Source organism: Microcaecilia unicolor, chromosome 1, assembly GCF_901765095.1.
Source record: "Microcaecilia unicolor chromosome 1, aMicUni1.1, whole genome shotgun sequence".
NCBI classification, from domain to species: domain Eukaryota; kingdom Metazoa; phylum Chordata; class Amphibia; order Gymnophiona; family Siphonopidae; genus Microcaecilia; species Microcaecilia unicolor.
The window spans coordinates 703,255,304-703,272,007 of NC_044031.1; the positions used below are offsets into that span (position 1 = coordinate 703,255,304).

Sequence of the window (16,704 nt, forward strand, 5' to 3'; positions counted from 1 at the left end):
TAACCAATCTAACAAGCTTTCGCAAAGCTCTGAAAACACATCTCTTCAATAGAGCCTACAAAAGTCACCCTCAATGAAACAAATCATTCCTTAAACTACCCAAGTACACTTAAAACACCTCTCACACGACCTTACCTAACACCTTTCCATCTGATTTCCTCTTTCACTTCAGCTTATGATTGACTTTTTTTTTTCAAATCATGTAACAACGTTTTCATTTCCATACTCTGTAAGCCACATTGAGTCTGCAAAAAGGTGGGAAAATGTGGGGTACAAATACAATAAATAAATATATTTGGAAAAAACACATTTTGACAGCGCCAAACCACTCAGAGAAAAACTGCATTGGTTACTAATCAAAGAACGTATCACCTTCAAAATCTACACGACTGTTCATAAAATGATTTACGGTGAGGCACCTGGATACATGACAGACCTGACCTGCCAACTAGAAACACCACTAAATCTGCATGATCATACCTAAACCTCCACTACCCAAGCAACAAAGGACTCAAATACAAATCCACTTATGCATCCAGCTTTTCCTACTTAAGCGCACAACTATGGAACGCACTGCCAAAAATAGTAAAAACTATGCCAGACCACCTTAAATTGCGGAAAGCACTAAAAACAGACCTGGTCAAAAGAACATAGCCCACCGACCCAACGGACACCTGCGACACGATGTAACCAAAGAACATAACGGACATTATCTGACTCCTCCCCCCTCCCTCCCTAAATTCCCCCCAAATGTACCTACCATACATGTACCTTATCTACCATAATATCACCTTGTATTCATTCACACCATGTATTTGTTCAGACCGGAATCGGCTAACGCCGTTAATGGTAATATGTAAGCCACATTGAGCCTGCAAAAAGGTGGGAAAATGTGGGATACAAATGCAACAAATAAATATCTTTCTCCATTGTCTTGAAGACATAATGCAATCCTGCTTTTCACACTTAGGTCCCCACTTTTGAATAAGGAATGTCAAGTCAAATGCAAAGCGCTGATAAGGAAGGCCAAGAGGGACTTCGAAAAAAAGATTGCGTTGGAGGCAAAAACATATAGTAAAAAATTTTTTTGGTACATTAAAAGCAGGAAGCCGGCAAAAGAATCGATTGGACCGCTAGATGACCGAGGGGTAAAAGGGGCAATCAGGGAAGACAAAGCTGTAGGGGAGAGATTAAATGAATTCTTTGCTTCGGTCTTCACCGAGGAAGATTTGGGAGTGATACCGGTGCCGGAAATGGTATTCGAAGCTGACGAGTCGGAGAAACTTAATGAATTCTCTGTAAACCTGGAGGATGTAATGGGGCAGTTCTACAAACTGCAGAGTAGCAAATCTCCTGGATCGGATGGTATTCATCCCAGAGTACTGATAGAACTGAAAAATGAGCTTGCGGAGCTATTGTTAGAAATATGTAATTAATAGAGTGTGTTACCGGAAGACTGGAGGGTGACCAATGTAACGCCGATTTTTAAAAAAGGTTCCAGAGGAGATCCGGGAAATTATAGACCGGTGAGTCTGACGTTGGTGCCGGGCAAAATGGTGGAGACTATTATTAAGAAGAAAATTACAGAGCATATTCAAAAGCATAGATTAATGAGACAAAGTCAACATGGATTTAGTGAAGGGAAATCTTGCCTCACCAATCTACTACATTTCTTTGAAGGGGTGAACAAACATTTATTTTATTTATTTGTTACATTTGTATCCCACATTTTCCCACCTATTTGCAGGCTCAATGTGGCTTACATAGTACCGGAAAGGCTTTGAAGTGTCCGGTGAACAAATACAAGGTAATGTTGTGATAGTGCTACATGAACTCTATCCTGTCACATTAGGGAGTCGTACAACGGAAGAGTTGCGTAATGTCCATTACGTACTTGACTTTTGTTGTGTAGCAGAGTTCAGGCATTTAGTTGGGTCAGTAGGGTATACCTTTTGTTGGATAAAGGTGAGCCGGTTGATATTGTGTATCTGGATTTTCAGAAGGCGTTTGACAAAGTACCTCATGAAAGACTCCAGAGAAAATTGAAGAGTCATGGGATAGGAGGTAGTGTTCTATTGTGGATTAAGAACTGGTTAAAAGAAACCAGAGAGTAGGGTTAAATGGTCAGTATTCTCAATGGAGAAGGGTAGTTAGTGGGGTTTCCCAGGGGTCTGTGCTGGGACCGCTGCTTTTTAACATATTTATAAATGACCTAGAGATGAGAGTAACTAGTGAGGTAATTAAATTTGCTGATGACACAAAGTTATTCAAAGTCGTTAAATCGCTGGAGGATTGTGAAAAATTACAAGAGGACCTTACGAGACTGGGAGACTGGACGTCTAAATGGCAGATGACATTTAATGTGAGCAAGTGCAAAGTGATGCATGTGGGAAACAGGAACCCGAATTATAGCTACGTCATGCAAGGTTCCACGTTAGGAGTCACGGACCAAGAAAGGGATCTAGGTGTCATCGTTGATGATACGTTGAAACCTTCTGCTCAGTGTGCTGCTGCGGCTAAGAAAGCAAATAGAATGTTAGGTATTATTAGGAAAGGAATGGAAAACAAAAATGAGGATGTTATAATGCCTGTGTATCACTCCATGGTGCGACCGCACCTTGAATATTGTGTTCAATTCTGGTCACCGTATCTCAAAAAAGATATAGTGGAATTAGAAAAGGTGCAGAGAAGGGCGACGAAAATGATAAAGGGGATGGGACGACTTCCCTATGAGGAAAGGCTAAAGCGGCTAGGGCTCTTCAGCTTGGAAAAAGGCGGCTGAGGGGAGATATGATAGAGGTGTCTGATATGTTTATTCAGTGCAAAGTAATGGGTCAGATAATGACTGTCACCTTGTGTGGTGCTTCCTGCATATCTCTTGTTCTCTGCAAGTTGTCCATAGTTATGAGAGGTCCACACGTTTGCTCATCTGGTTAGTGTTAGGTTAGTGAGTTGCTTAAGGTTTTTGTTTGTTCTGTCCTTACTGGTTTTGGGTGTCTACGTAAATACTGATGAGGTGGACTGGATGGCAAAGAGAGAGATGTCTGCTTAGTTTTCAGTTCTCTATCTCTACCTGCTCATTGATGAACACAACTGTCTGACAGGTTCTGGAATAGTGGGAAGGACTAATGGAAAAAAAATTATCAGGTAAGACCTTAATTTCTCCTTATGACATAAATAATCAAAATTTCAGATTGAATTCTTGTACACATTATTTCATAATACATTTTTGATACCAATGCAGATTTATAATTTCATTACCTATTTTAATGTGATATCTAAATTTATTTAGTTTCTGATCCTGTAGAGACAGGTAACTTAATTTTCAAAGGATTTTAAAAGTTGAGCTCAGCTTCATGCTGCATCCTCTGCTAAATGTCATAGGTGCTTGCTTCAGAATATCTCACTGCTTTACATACTGGCTGCTTACTTTCATGCCATAAAGTGTGGGATCCTTTTACTAATTGGCATTCAATAAAGTGGCCCTCTGCGCAACCCATAAGGGCAGAATTGCCAAGCCCACCCAATCCACTGCCTTATTATAGTATGTTATGCCAAATATTTGTAGGGGGGTGAGTTTATTATTCTTTGGGGTGGAGGATGAAGTTGGGGACCTCAGAGTGGGGTTTATTATCTTGCTTGACTATTTGTGATGTTCACTTTAATGCATATGTATTGCTTAGGTATTAATTTTATATTTTCTTTAATAAACTCTGAAACGTCAAAAAAATATCAGTAAAGATGGGTAAACAAAAATTGTATCTGGAAAATATAGTCCTCCCAACATCATATTGAAAGATTTCTCGAAAGAAGCTCATGAACATCTACTTACTCAAAACATACCATACATATATACTCGACTATAAGTTGAGATTTTTGGGCCCCCCCCCCAAAAAAGCATAATAATTGGGGTCTAGTTGGGATTGATCCAAGATGGCGCTGAGTTAGGACGCTACCTCAGACGCGCTCTGAAACCTACCTCCGTAGAACCGAAAGAGGAGTCCGAAATTCCCATATTATGGGGAAGCGGCGGGGAAAGGTGAGGGAGGCTCCTGTTACCCCTACTGGTACCCCCCTCTCGAGGCAGACAACGTTGGAAAGTTTCGGAGTGTCTCTGGGACCCCCGTTCGACATCTTCTCCTGCTATCCGACTGGCATCTAACAACTCGGTCAGCAGTGCAGACGGGGCTTCTCTGAGCCCTGACGTCCGTGCGGCACCACCCCAACCAGGAAGGGAGCGAGCGGTTTGTGATTCGTTGGATCCCATGCCTGGAATGGAGAGGACCCTCGATGAAAGGAGCCCAACCGAACGCGTGGGTGAGGAGGAAGATCTGGTAGGACAGAGCTTAAAACATTTTCCTCAACCAACGAGAGATGGTTTAAAATTGATCTCTAACTCACCCCTTCCTGAGTTTAATATTGAAATGGTGAAACCTGCCGTAGTGACTATTGAAGCACTATGGGACCTAACTTTTTCAATGCATTCTTCGTTGCAGACGGTTTTATTGAAAAATGCAGGTGAAATAAAAACTTTGTCTAAAGCCCTGTTGATTCAGGAGCAAATTAATGCCCGACAGTTGTCGGAAACAAAATTGCTTGAAGAAAAAATTCTCAAGCTGGAGAACTTGAACAAAGCTACGATTAAGGATAGTAACTTTGTTAAAAAGAAAACGGAATACCTTGAAAATCAGCAAAGAAAACTTAATTTGCGGTTTGTCAACTTCCCCAGATCTCCCATACTTTCAGCGACTGAAATGGTTAAAAGATATTTGCGGGAGGTTCTAGGGATGCCGGGTGAATCTCTCCCACCCATAACAAGGGTAATTTATCTTCAGACTTTGATACCATCTAATCCTGAAGGTGACCATGCTGTTGTGGATGGGGGACTGAACCTGACATCTTTCCTGGAGTCTTTTTTAGAAATAATTACCCAAAGGACAACAGCAGTGGTAACATTTGCTCTTGAAATAGACAGGGAGATGGTACTGAAGTTATTCTTTAAACATCTAGATTCGATGTTTATTGGTTCTAAAGTTAGGATTTTTCCAGATCTCGCAAGAGAGACTCAAGCTAGACGTAGGGCCTTCTTGGCTCTACGTCAAAGAACATTAAACCTAGGGGCAACGTTTACCCTTAAATTTCCTTGTGCATGTCGCTTTATTTACCAACAGAATAGTTATCAATTTACAGAGCCAAATCAACTCGAAGACTTTTTATGTTCTAAGGAGACTGAGAATGTCATTGTTAAGGTTTAAGGTCCCATATGGACACTGGATGGTAGAGAATGTTTTTTGGGAGTGTAATCGCTTGATAAATATTATTTCCTTTGTAATGATATTTTGAATCTTGGATCTAGTTAGGTATTTCCAATCTTGAGGTCGATATTTGAAATATTATTTCATTCAATGAGATAACTAAGTTTGTCTCAAGAATGTAAATTTTCCTTTTTTTTTTTATTGCAACTGTTTCTATGCTTCTTTGATAAGATGTATATATTGAAAATTATAAATAAATAAATAAATAAATAAATAATTGGGGTCTAGTCGAGTCAGAAGAAATTTCTGTGCTTCCCTTCTCATGCCGACTGGCATGTCTTATTGTTCCCTCCTGGCTACTACTGCTGCTGTTGAGAAAAATAAAAGCAAGTTAGGCTGATGTGGGGCATTGAGCATCTGCGCATGCCCAAAGTCTCCTGGCTCCTGCCCTTTCAGAATTTATTTATGTATGTATGTATTATGTCTTAGATGGTCCATTTTACAATTTGTCGTATTTTATTATCATTAAGCCTATAATGTATATATGTTTTGTTAGTTTTATTATTTATTTATATCATGATTGTTTATCATTTCTTTCTGTTTGTTATTAGTTATCTTAGCCCCAGATGCAGCTCTTGCATGGGTGAAACACGGCCAGTGCCAGAATCATTTTAGTTTTAGACTTCGCATGAATAAAGCGTTTTAAAGGACTCTTTCCTTGTGTGATCTGCTCTTTTACACTACCGTTTTGGATTTTGTGGATTGCTTGCCCTATTGTTTCTTTGGATCTTATTCAGTGCCTAGATTCAGACCCTTAGGGTGCACAGTTTGCTAATCAATATATTATTGTTCCTCTTTATCAGACATATTAGAAAAGTTATCTCCTCTTGCTGACAATACTTTCTCTTTTTTTATTTATGAAATTTGTAAATTTACAGTAATTCAACAAGATCACTTGTATTAGAAATACACATTCCGTAAAGAAAAAGAAAGTAAAAGAGAAAATTCTCTTTAATAAGAAATAATTAGTGCTTACAGACCATAAAAAGGAGGAGAATCCAAAAGGAAATAAACCCTTGAAGCTAGGTTATAATGGAAATTTAACAAATAGAATTGAGGGTATATAAATGCAGGCTTCAGGTACTTCTTGAGGTTCAGGAAATTTCAACTTCCTAGCTTCCAATGACACCTTCAACTGATCCGGACCAAAGAAATTATATCTGTTTGAGGCAAATAACACACTATATTTACAGGGAAAGCGAAACTACTCGGTGCCTCATCAAAAGAAATTCCTTTCTCCTTTCTTCTGTTACCTTTGTTAAATCCAGAAAAATCCAAACTTTCTGACCCAGAAACTGTTTTTGTCTGTGACGGAAATAAGATTTCAATACGTGCAAAAACAAAAGTCACCAGTAGAGTCTCTAGAGAGACCACTTCTGAATCTGATTTTTAAAGAAATGCTGTTAAGTCCAAACTATCTTGGGGAAATTTCTTACCGTTCTAAATTTAGAGGCACACCAGAGGATTGTGTTTGAGATTTAGCTGCCTTAATTTTGAAGAAACATAATAAGACTTAGAAATTGGAGGAAAGGCTTCCTTGTATCATCAGGATATCCTCCAAATAGCTTTGCAAAAGCAGATTGGAAGAAAAAAATAGGATGTTTAGGAAAATGTAATAATTGTAAATTCAGATCAGGGGCGTAGCTAGGTGGGGCCTTGGGGGCATGGGCCCCCACAGATTAAGCCCTGGCCCCCTGTTCTTTGGACCCCCTTCCACCGCTTACCCTCCCCCACCACCAGGTACCTTTGCTGGTGGGGGGTCCCCAACCTATGCCAACCGAAGTCTTCTTCAGCGCCGGGCGACTCTGGCGCCTTCGCTGATGATCTCTCTTGTTTCTGACCCCTGACGTCCTGCATGCACGTCCTGCATGGTGCTACATACAGGACAACAGGAGTCAGAAACAGATCAACAGCGAAGGCGCCGGAGTCAACTAGCGCTGAAGAAGACTTCGGCTGGCGGGGGTTGGGGACCCCCTGCCAGCAAAGGTACCTGGTGGTGTTGGTGGTGACGGGGGAGGGGCCGCGGTGGGAGAGGGGGTCTAAAGTGGTGGGGGGGAGGGGTTCAGCGGCTGGGGGAGGCAGGCTAAACTGTGCCCCCCCCCCCCACCTGTAGTTTCCAGCTTCTTCCCTATCACCACTTTTATGAAGAGGGACCACATCCGCCATTCTCCAATCCCATGGAACCTCGCCCGTCTCCAAGGATTTGTTAAACAAATCTTTAAGATGACCGGCCAGAACCTCTCTGAGCTCCCTCAATATCCTGGGGTGGATCCCGTCCGGTCCCATGGCTTTGTCCACCTTTAGATTTCCTAGTTGTTCATACACACTCTCTTCCGTGAACGGTGCTATATCCACTCCATTCTCATATGTACTTTTGCAGCTTTCCTTCATTATATATTTGTATATTCAGTGGAGGAGTGGCCTAGTGGTTAGGGTGGTGGACTTTGGTCCTGAGGAACTGAGTTTGATTCCCACTTCAGGCACAGGCAGCTCCTTGTGACTCTGGGCAAGTCACTTAACCCTCCATTGCCCCATGTAAGCCGCATTGAGCCTGCCATGAGTGGGAAAGCGCGGGGTACAAATGTAACAAAAATAAATAAAAATGATATACAATTAATCTCCATTCGAGTAAAATGCAGATGAGCATCTTAACAGTCTATTCTAAAAATGCAATTAAATATTCCTTCAAATTCCCCCAAACAAAAAATGTTATCAGTAGAGTCCAAAGTTTAATGGAAACACCAGAATTCTGAATGATAGCTTCCTCAATTTTTTTATATAAAGACAAGCTACAGATGGAGCAGCCATAGCTTCCATGACTGTTCCCTGAATCTAATAGAAAAACTAATCTTTAAACTAAAAAAAAATTTTTTGTAACTGAATCACAAAATTAATATTCAGTAATGAATTCTCTGAGGAAAGTAAGTAATTGACACCTCCATTTCTGCTTGCTGAGGGATATTAGTATATCTATCTATCTATCTATCTATCTATCTATCTATCTATCTATCTATCTATCTATCTATCTATCTATCTATCTATCTATCTATCTATCTATCTATCTATCTATCTATCTATCTATCTATCTATTGTTTTAATTTCCCCCTCTTGGACCTCTTTCTGACTCCAGATCACACGGGGGACTAAAGATACCTACTTCACATAACAGGTTCTGTGTGGTTTCTTCAACCTCCATTGTCACCCAATCACAAGGAGGTCTGCTCTGGGTTTGCATTAGGGGCTGTAATAGAATTCTAATTCCCATAACTACTGCTTTCTGTCTTCCTGGATCTAAGTATACTCTGGGCCATTTATGTTCCCAGATAATGCTTATTAAAATTCTGTCTAAGTTTCTCCAGAGAGTGAGTGTATGTGATTTGCCTTGTAAGCTAAATGTAAGGTAAAGAGAAGATAGAATAAAGACAGAGATAGATTTGAATAGATAGATACATTTTATTTCTTACCCAAAGACAAGTCTTCAAGTTGGTACAAGCACAGACATCAGACTTTAATCAGGTACATTCAGCAGAGAGATTCTGAGTACAACCGGACAGAGCTTCGCCCTCTGAGAAGACTCCCCGTTAAGGCACATTTTCCCCTCTTTTATACACAACCTCTCCATAGAAGTCAATGGTGGGAAACCTAGCTCTCAATTTCTGAGATGATACGTTCCCACGCGGGCTTATCAGTATGTTTTGGGAACAAGTTCTTTTTTTTCATATCTCATTTCTGAGACACCTGTTCCCTGTTGCAATAGTTTTCACATACTTTTCACACCATCTTAAGAACTCTGTATAACCTTTGTAGCCTTCTATACAAAACTAATAGACTCCATTTTGTTCATCTGATTTAAAGTGACAGTTGTACCAGTTTGTGTCAGAACTCATGGTTCAGACCTGCTTTTTACAGATATTTGGCCTAGTCAGTACTTTAGTTATTTTAGGCTTCATAGCCTTGGCCCTCACTATTCCAGTGGTAGATCCAAAGCTAGGCCATATATTAACACTATCTATCTATCTATCTATCTACTTATCATTTCTATAGTGCTACAAGGCATCGCTGTACACCATACACAGAAGACAGTCCATAAAACAGTACTTCCATTGTAACCAACCACTAGCAGTCTTCCATATTAGAAAAGGTATTTTATTAAATTCATTGAATTCTTCATAGGAAATCTCCTTGAGACATCAAAGGGTACATAAGTTTATCCTTATAAATTTATAAGGGTTTAGTAATGATCCAGAACTCATTATTGGTTACCCTGGAGGTTTATGGTTTAATATATGAATTTTAGGCAATATACAAAGACTAGAAACCACTTGGTACCTTTCAAACAATTTCCTATTCCTTCTCATCAAACCAATGAATAAGTATTTCAGTGACAGTCTAACAGGATGGGGGGGGGGGGATAGGTGAGAGTCAGAGAGACAGGAGAGCAAGGCAATACAATTTTATGCTTTGTAATGGGCTAGAAAACCCAGATTTTTGTTAAGTCCTATCTGGTGGGTGTCAAAATAATCATTTTGACTTCAAAGGTCTTACGTTCTAAAGTTCCCTTTCAGGATCCTTTCCATGAAATCACTGGTACAGTGTTCTGGTTTTGTAAAGTGCTTTCCCACAGGCGTGACATCTTTGTTTGTACTGGCATTTTTCATATGATGTCTATGTAAGTTAAATCTCTTCTTTAATATCTGACTTTTCTCCAATGTAGCAGCTTTCATCACACTTTTTACACTGAATGATATATACCACATTGGAAGATGAGCATGTGAAAGATTCCTTAATGTTGAATATTTTTCCTTTGTGAATGATTGTGGGGTCCTGTGAGATATTTTGGCATAGTTTGCAGCTGGATATATTGCAAGGATGTGTGCCATTCTTTTTTTTTTTTTGAGTCTGTGTCGGGAGCTTACTTCTAATTAGCTTGTGTTTTAAGTTGGGTGGCTGTCGGAAAGCCAACACTGGTGGGGATGGGAATATCTCTCTCAGTAATTCATCCTCCTGGAGTAGAGGCTGCAGATCTTTTATGATTTTTCTTAATTTTTCCAGCTCTGGGTTGTATGTCACTATAAGGGGGATTCTGTCTGTGGCTTTTTTTTCTTTGTACTGTAGCAGATTTTCCCTGGGTGTTTTGAGGGAAGAGGCAATATTCTTGGAGATTATTTTGGGGTTGTAGCCTTTCTGTTCGAAGGATGCAGTCAGGGTTTCGAGGTGTCTGTCTCTGTCCCCTGGGTCAGAGCAGATACGGTGGTATCTTGTGGCTTGGCTGTAAATAATGGATCTTTTTGTATGTGAAGGGTGGAAGCTGGAGTTTTGGAGGTAGCTGCATTTGTCTGTGGGTTTCTTGTATATGGATGTTTGTATATAGCCATCGCTGATTGAGACTGTGGTGTCCAAAATATTGACTTTTTCTGGGGAGTAGTCAATTTTGAATCTGATTGTAGGATGGTATGTATTGAAGGAATTGTAAAATTGTTTCGGAGTTTCTTCCCCCCCCCCCCCTCAGTCCAAATCATAAAAATGTCATCAATGTACCGGTGGTATTTTAGGGGTTTGGTCTGGTATGTATTCAGAATGTCTCTTCCAGCTCAGCCATAAAGAGGTTTGCATATTGGGATGCTGTCCTGGTGCTCATCACAATGCCCATTATTTGTAGATAGATATCATTGTTAAAGCGGAAATAGTTGTGAGTTAAAATAAATTTGATTAGTAATGGTTTCTGGTGAGTATTGATGGTCCAGTGTGAATGCTTTTAGGAATTTCTCACATGCAGCTATGCCATCTGCATGGGGAATGTTGCTGTAAAGTGATTCTACATCCATTGTGACCAGAAGGGTGCTTGGTGGTAATTGCTTGATATTTTTCAATTTATTCAGAAAGTCTGTGGTGTCTTGTATGAAGCTGTTTGTTTTGTACATGAGAGGTTTCAGAATTCCCTCTATGAGTCCAGATATTTCCTCCGTGAGCGTGCCAATACCGGATATGATTGGTCTGCCAGGGTTTCCAGGTTTGTGGATTTTGGGTAGCATGTAGAAGTGCCCACAGCAGACTGGTTTGGTATCAGTTTCTTCAGTTGTGGCTGTTCTTGTTTAGGAAATGTTTTGATTAGGTCTTTTAGCTGTTTTGTATAATCCTGTGTGGGATCCTCACTTAGTTTCCTGTAGTATGTATTGCCTAAGAGCTGTCTCTTCAATGTATTTTTTTTGTGTCCATAATTACCACTGAGCCACCTTTGTCTGCGGGTTTGATGGTGATGTGTTGGTTAGTTTGCAGAGTTCTTATGGCCGCTCTTTCTGGTGGAGTAAGATTATACAGAATTCTCTTTTGTTTGTTGGAAAGCTGTGATTTTACTCTATGCCTGAAGCTTTCTATGTAGTTGTCCAGTTTGTAGTTTTGCCCATCCTGTGGGGTGAAATAAGTGTTCTTTTGTTTAAAACTGTATTCCGGTCTGTTGGGGTCCCTTTGTTGTAGAAATGTGCCTTCAGGTGCATTTTTCTAAAGAATTCTTCCAGGTCTGAGTATAACTGGATTTCGTCCTGCTTGCTGGATGGGCAAAATGAAAGTCCTTTGGGGAGTACAGAAACTTCATGCTGTGATAATTGATGGTTCGAGAGGTTTATTATCCCCATCTGATCTGCATTTCCAAAGGTGTGATCAGTGTTTATTGGTTTGTTCGGGCTCTGATTTTGACATGCCTCAGATGTATATCCAAGTGTCTCCAAGGTGTCTGGGGATGTTGGTTTTGCAGAGCTGTTTCTGTTCCAGGATAAGCTGTTTTTCTCTCTGTGATTCTGCAGGAGAGAAGACAGCTTTATTTCTTTTTTGCGGATAGCGATGCATTGTTTTTCTCCTTGGATGTTATGCAGGTCCTCCTTAAGTTGGATGTAGTTCCTCCATGTTCCTCATGATTTCATCCCTTTGGGTTTGTATTATTTTCTACTTGTAGAGTTGATATATAAGTTCATTTCTTAGTTTCTGACTAGTGCGTCTGCAGAGTTTCTCTGCATAGTCAGAATTGTAAGTAGTAGCCAAAGGATTTTTGATCCTCAGTCCTTTAGGAATCATGTCATTCTTCTTGCAGATTGTCATAAAGTAAAGATGACTTTTCACTTTTGTTTCTTTTTCCATAAGTTTGTTGATTTGCTTTTTCATGCGGCTGTATGCGGTATCTTCCATCTTGAGTAGAGAGGTGTGGTAGCCGTGTTAGTCCACTTTTAAAGGTAATCAATAGAAATAAAACATGGAATGTTTCACTCATCCCCTGTCTCCATGCATATAGACTGTCACTGAAATGCTTTGATGTTCCACTCATATATGCTGTCATCTACCAACTTTTGCTTATTTCCGGCTTATTTCCGATCTGACGAAGAAGGGCAACCTTCAAAAGCTAATCAAGAAATGTATTAAGTTATGGCCAATAAAAAAGGTATCATCTTATTTTCTTTTCCATGTTTTATTTTGTTTTATTTTTATTGATTACCTGTAAAAGTGGACTAACACGGCTACCACACCTCTCTATTCAATATATAATAGTTTAGGGCGGTGTGACCGGACGGTTTGTGAGACGCTGCTACTTGGCTGGAATTTAAAGAATAATCCTTTACCTCTTAAAATTATGCCTCATACCAAACGGAATGGGACGATGAGATTAGCGCTCCCGCCTTCCTCAACCCCGATCCAGCCGAGTTTGGAGCGCTTCTTCCCCGGGACCTCTCAGGTATTGAGGGGAACGGATACCATAGTAAGGGAATCTGGAGAAGCGGAGCCCTTACGGGGAGATGAGACATCCCTCTCCCCTCCTTCGACGTCGCTGATCCCTCCGTGCCCAGCGTTAGCAGCTTTGCTAGAGGGAACCCGGAATGCCACTGGAAGTGTGACGGAGGTGGAACCCAGTGGGGGACTAGCATTGCTACAGAAGTTACTGAGGTCTGAGGCCCAAGAATCGCTTGGAGCTTCAGAGAAAATTCCGGAGGTTAATCTAGAAAGGATTTGGCTGATGTTAATCAAAATGGACTCAACCCTGCAGAAATATTCAGGTGAAGTAAATGCTCGTTATACTAAATTTGAAGATTTAAAAAATACAGTGGACTCACTTAAAGAGGAATTAGCCATGCGAGTTACACAGCTGCAAAAAGATGTTGAACAGTTTTGAAGAATTTAAAGCTACTGTAGCTAAGGATAATTTGGATATTCGTAGAAAAAATTGAGCAGATAGAGAATTTCAACAGACGTTTGAATCTGCGCCTTCTGAATTTTCCCAAGCTCCCTGGGACTAGTCCACTGGAACTATTCAGAAGATATTTAACAGAAAATTTAAAGATACCACTGGAAGCTATACCTCCAATAAATAAGATTTTCTATTTACCTAGTAGCTCCAGGGGGGAAGAAGGAGAAATAAGGAGCGCAGAAAATGTGAATTTTGATGTGAATAATATATCTGCCATACTGGATCAGTCTGGAAAATGTAACAGAGAGGGCTACACTCTTAGTTTCCTTTATTTTTGAACAGGATCTTAATTCTGTCTTGACTTTTAAGAACACTAATTCTCATTTTGGAGGTGGGAAAATATGGATATACCCTGACGTAACAAAGTTGACCCAGCAGAAGAGGAAAGCCTTTTTGGCAATGAAACCAAGGACGGTGGAAGTGGGGGGATCCTTTTTTCTCGCCTGCCCTTGTAAATGTATTGTTCGGTTGGGTCAGATAAAATATGTTTTCTTTTCTCCTGATCAACTGAAATCCTTTCTAGACTTAAAACAACTAAAATAACGTCTGTTTAAATTGTGTTGGAGGATTGCACGTAGCCTTAAGTTATAATTATTTTTCTTTGTAATCTTCTCAAATTCATTAATGCCCTCACTCAGAGTGTTGTCTAATAAAGCGGAATAATTGTGGTTTAAAAGTGAACTAATATTCTTTGGGGGGGTTTTTTTCTTTTGTACTCATCTTCATTTTACTTTAATTGTATCTTAATATTACCTTGCTGTATTTCAGTTGACAAGTGTACTCTTGTTAAAAGAATTTAAATATATATATATATATATATATATATATATATATATATATATATATATATATAATATAAAATAGTTTATAAAAAAAATACCTGATTTTATTACAAGACAATATTGTGAGAAATAGAGCCTTTACCGATGGTTATCTCTGTCTTCTGCTTACAGCATGACTCTGGTACTGAGTGTACTCCTGGAGAATCCAAAAATTTGGGCCATAAGGAGAATGGCAATTATATTATGTATGCCAGAGCTACATCTGGGGACAAACTTAACAACAACAAATTCTCCATGTGTAGTATTGGAAACATCAGCCAAGTTCTTGATAAGAAGAGGAATATCTGTTTTGTTGGTATGTATTAGATTAAGGATGGGCTTGTAAAACATGGACTATGCTAATGGAAGTATCCTATTTGGAATCACATTTATTTAATCAGGTCTGTAGTGGATATGACTGTCCCTTAAGAGTCTTCTAAGCAATTTAAAAACTGAAACAGCCTACTAAGAATCATTTTATTCTAAGGAAGGACACTGCTAAATAGTTTCTAAATGCCAGCTGTGGGTCAACCTTGTGACTCGGTCCATAGCAGAGTAAGGGATGCAGGTTCAGATCACAATGCAAAGGCAGTGTGTTCATGCCTGGGAGGGAAAGGGGCAGAGGGAGGGGGAGCTTATACAGCAGCTGTTTCATTCTTCCACCACCCACTTCTCTTACCACAGAAAGTAGCTGTGGGGACCAGAATGGATTCCTGGACCTGACTGAGGAATGGTGAAGGAAAGAGAGACCACATGGAGTACTAGGGGCAAGATGTTATTTTTTTTAATTAGTCTTAATGTACATATTTATAGAAACCTCAGTTATTTGGGAACATACATAGCACTGAAGGTCAAAAGGTTTGTCTCAGGACAACTCAAGTTTTGAAAGTTTTTATGTTCCATTCTGTTTTGGTAGTGCTAAAATGTTTGTTCTCTTCTCAGAGTCTGGCCAACCTATCTGTGGCAATGGGTTAGTGGAGCAAGGAGAAGAATGTGATTGTGGCTACAATGACCAGTGTAAAGATGACTGTTGTTATGATGCAAACCAGGCAGAAGATAAGAAATGCAAATTAAAACCTGGGAAATTGTGCAGGTATGGCTGTATTGTACTCATAATATTCACTATAGCTTGAAGGAATTAATTTTGTGGGACTTTTTAATGGACTGAAGTAGGAATTATCTAAATGTTAAAGGAAAAAAAAGGCACAATATGAGATGTTTGCTGTAGGCTACTTTCAGTGCTACGTATATTCTGAGCCTGTCAATTAGACTTAACATATTAAGATAGGTTTTGTCCTTTTTTGCAGTTTTGTGTGTTGGGACACAGTTTGCAAAAAATAATTAAACCAATATTTGCAAAGTAGAGAAAATAAAATATAAAGGGCTCTTTTTATAAAAGCGTGTTAATGGATTTAGCGTACACTAACAATTAGGTATACAATGGGCTTCTTAGCATTTAGCACATGCTAATCATTAACACATACTAAATCTGTTAGCACCCCAAAAAGAATCCCAAAATGAGATTGTGAAATTATTGAAGCAAATGGAGTTTACCAAACATAGGGGCCCTTTTACTAAACCATGGCAAAATTTGCTGTTACAATGGCTTAACGCAGAATTTTGCTACTCAGTAGCTGCATATTTAAAAAGCGGCAACTAATTGGTGCTTCCTTTTTAGAAGGCAGTAAGTAGTTGCATGTTACTTACTGCTTTCTAAAAAGGAAGCACCAATATGGAGCAGGTACCACATATTAATCTCAATATCAATCAGTTAAAGCACTTCATTTACTACATGCTAAGTGCCTTCTATACCCACTCTCTGCCCATGCCACACCTCCTGCAACAAAGTGTTGAATGTCCATGTTACCCCGTACTAAATACAAAAATATCACAAAGTCCTTTAATGCAGCTTTGTGGTAGCAGTTAACAATGGAGTAAACTAGGTATTAACTCCCAGATTCTGTATAGCGTGACTGAAGTTATACATGTAAATCTAGTTGTTTTCTTGATTTATGCATGCAAATTAATTAGTTACCAAGCCAATCAACCTTATAGATACCAATTAAGCAATTATTGACACTAATTGGCATTAATTAGAATTTATACACAGAACTGTCTAAGCGTATTCTATAATGTGATCCATGTAAATTAGTTGCATAGTTGAAAAGGGGGCATGACCATGGGCTTGGAATTGGCGAGTTGTTCATGTTTCTAAAATCTGTGTGTGTTATAGATTACACCCGGTCTGCACCTAATGTAGGCATCTGCATTTACACCAAGTTGTACTTGGCGTAACTGCCTGCTACTAAATTTAGTTGCACGGATGGGTGCTCATCAT

At 39.5% G+C, this 16,704-nt stretch overlaps 1 protein-coding gene across 1 annotated transcript in view; it reads left to right on the top strand.

Annotated features, from left to right (window-relative positions):
* The window catches only part of ADAM10 (ADAM metallopeptidase domain 10), a 309,988-nt gene that overhangs the window by 245,272 nt on the left and 48,012 nt on the right, over positions 1–16,704 (top strand). Inside the window, exons 10-11 of the mRNA XM_030188829.1 lie at positions 14,499–14,682; positions 15,309–15,459. Coding sequence (XP_030044689.1) covers positions 14,499–14,682; positions 15,309–15,459 — 335 coding nt within the window. The remainder of the gene's footprint in view (positions 1–14,498; positions 14,683–15,308; positions 15,460–16,704) is intronic.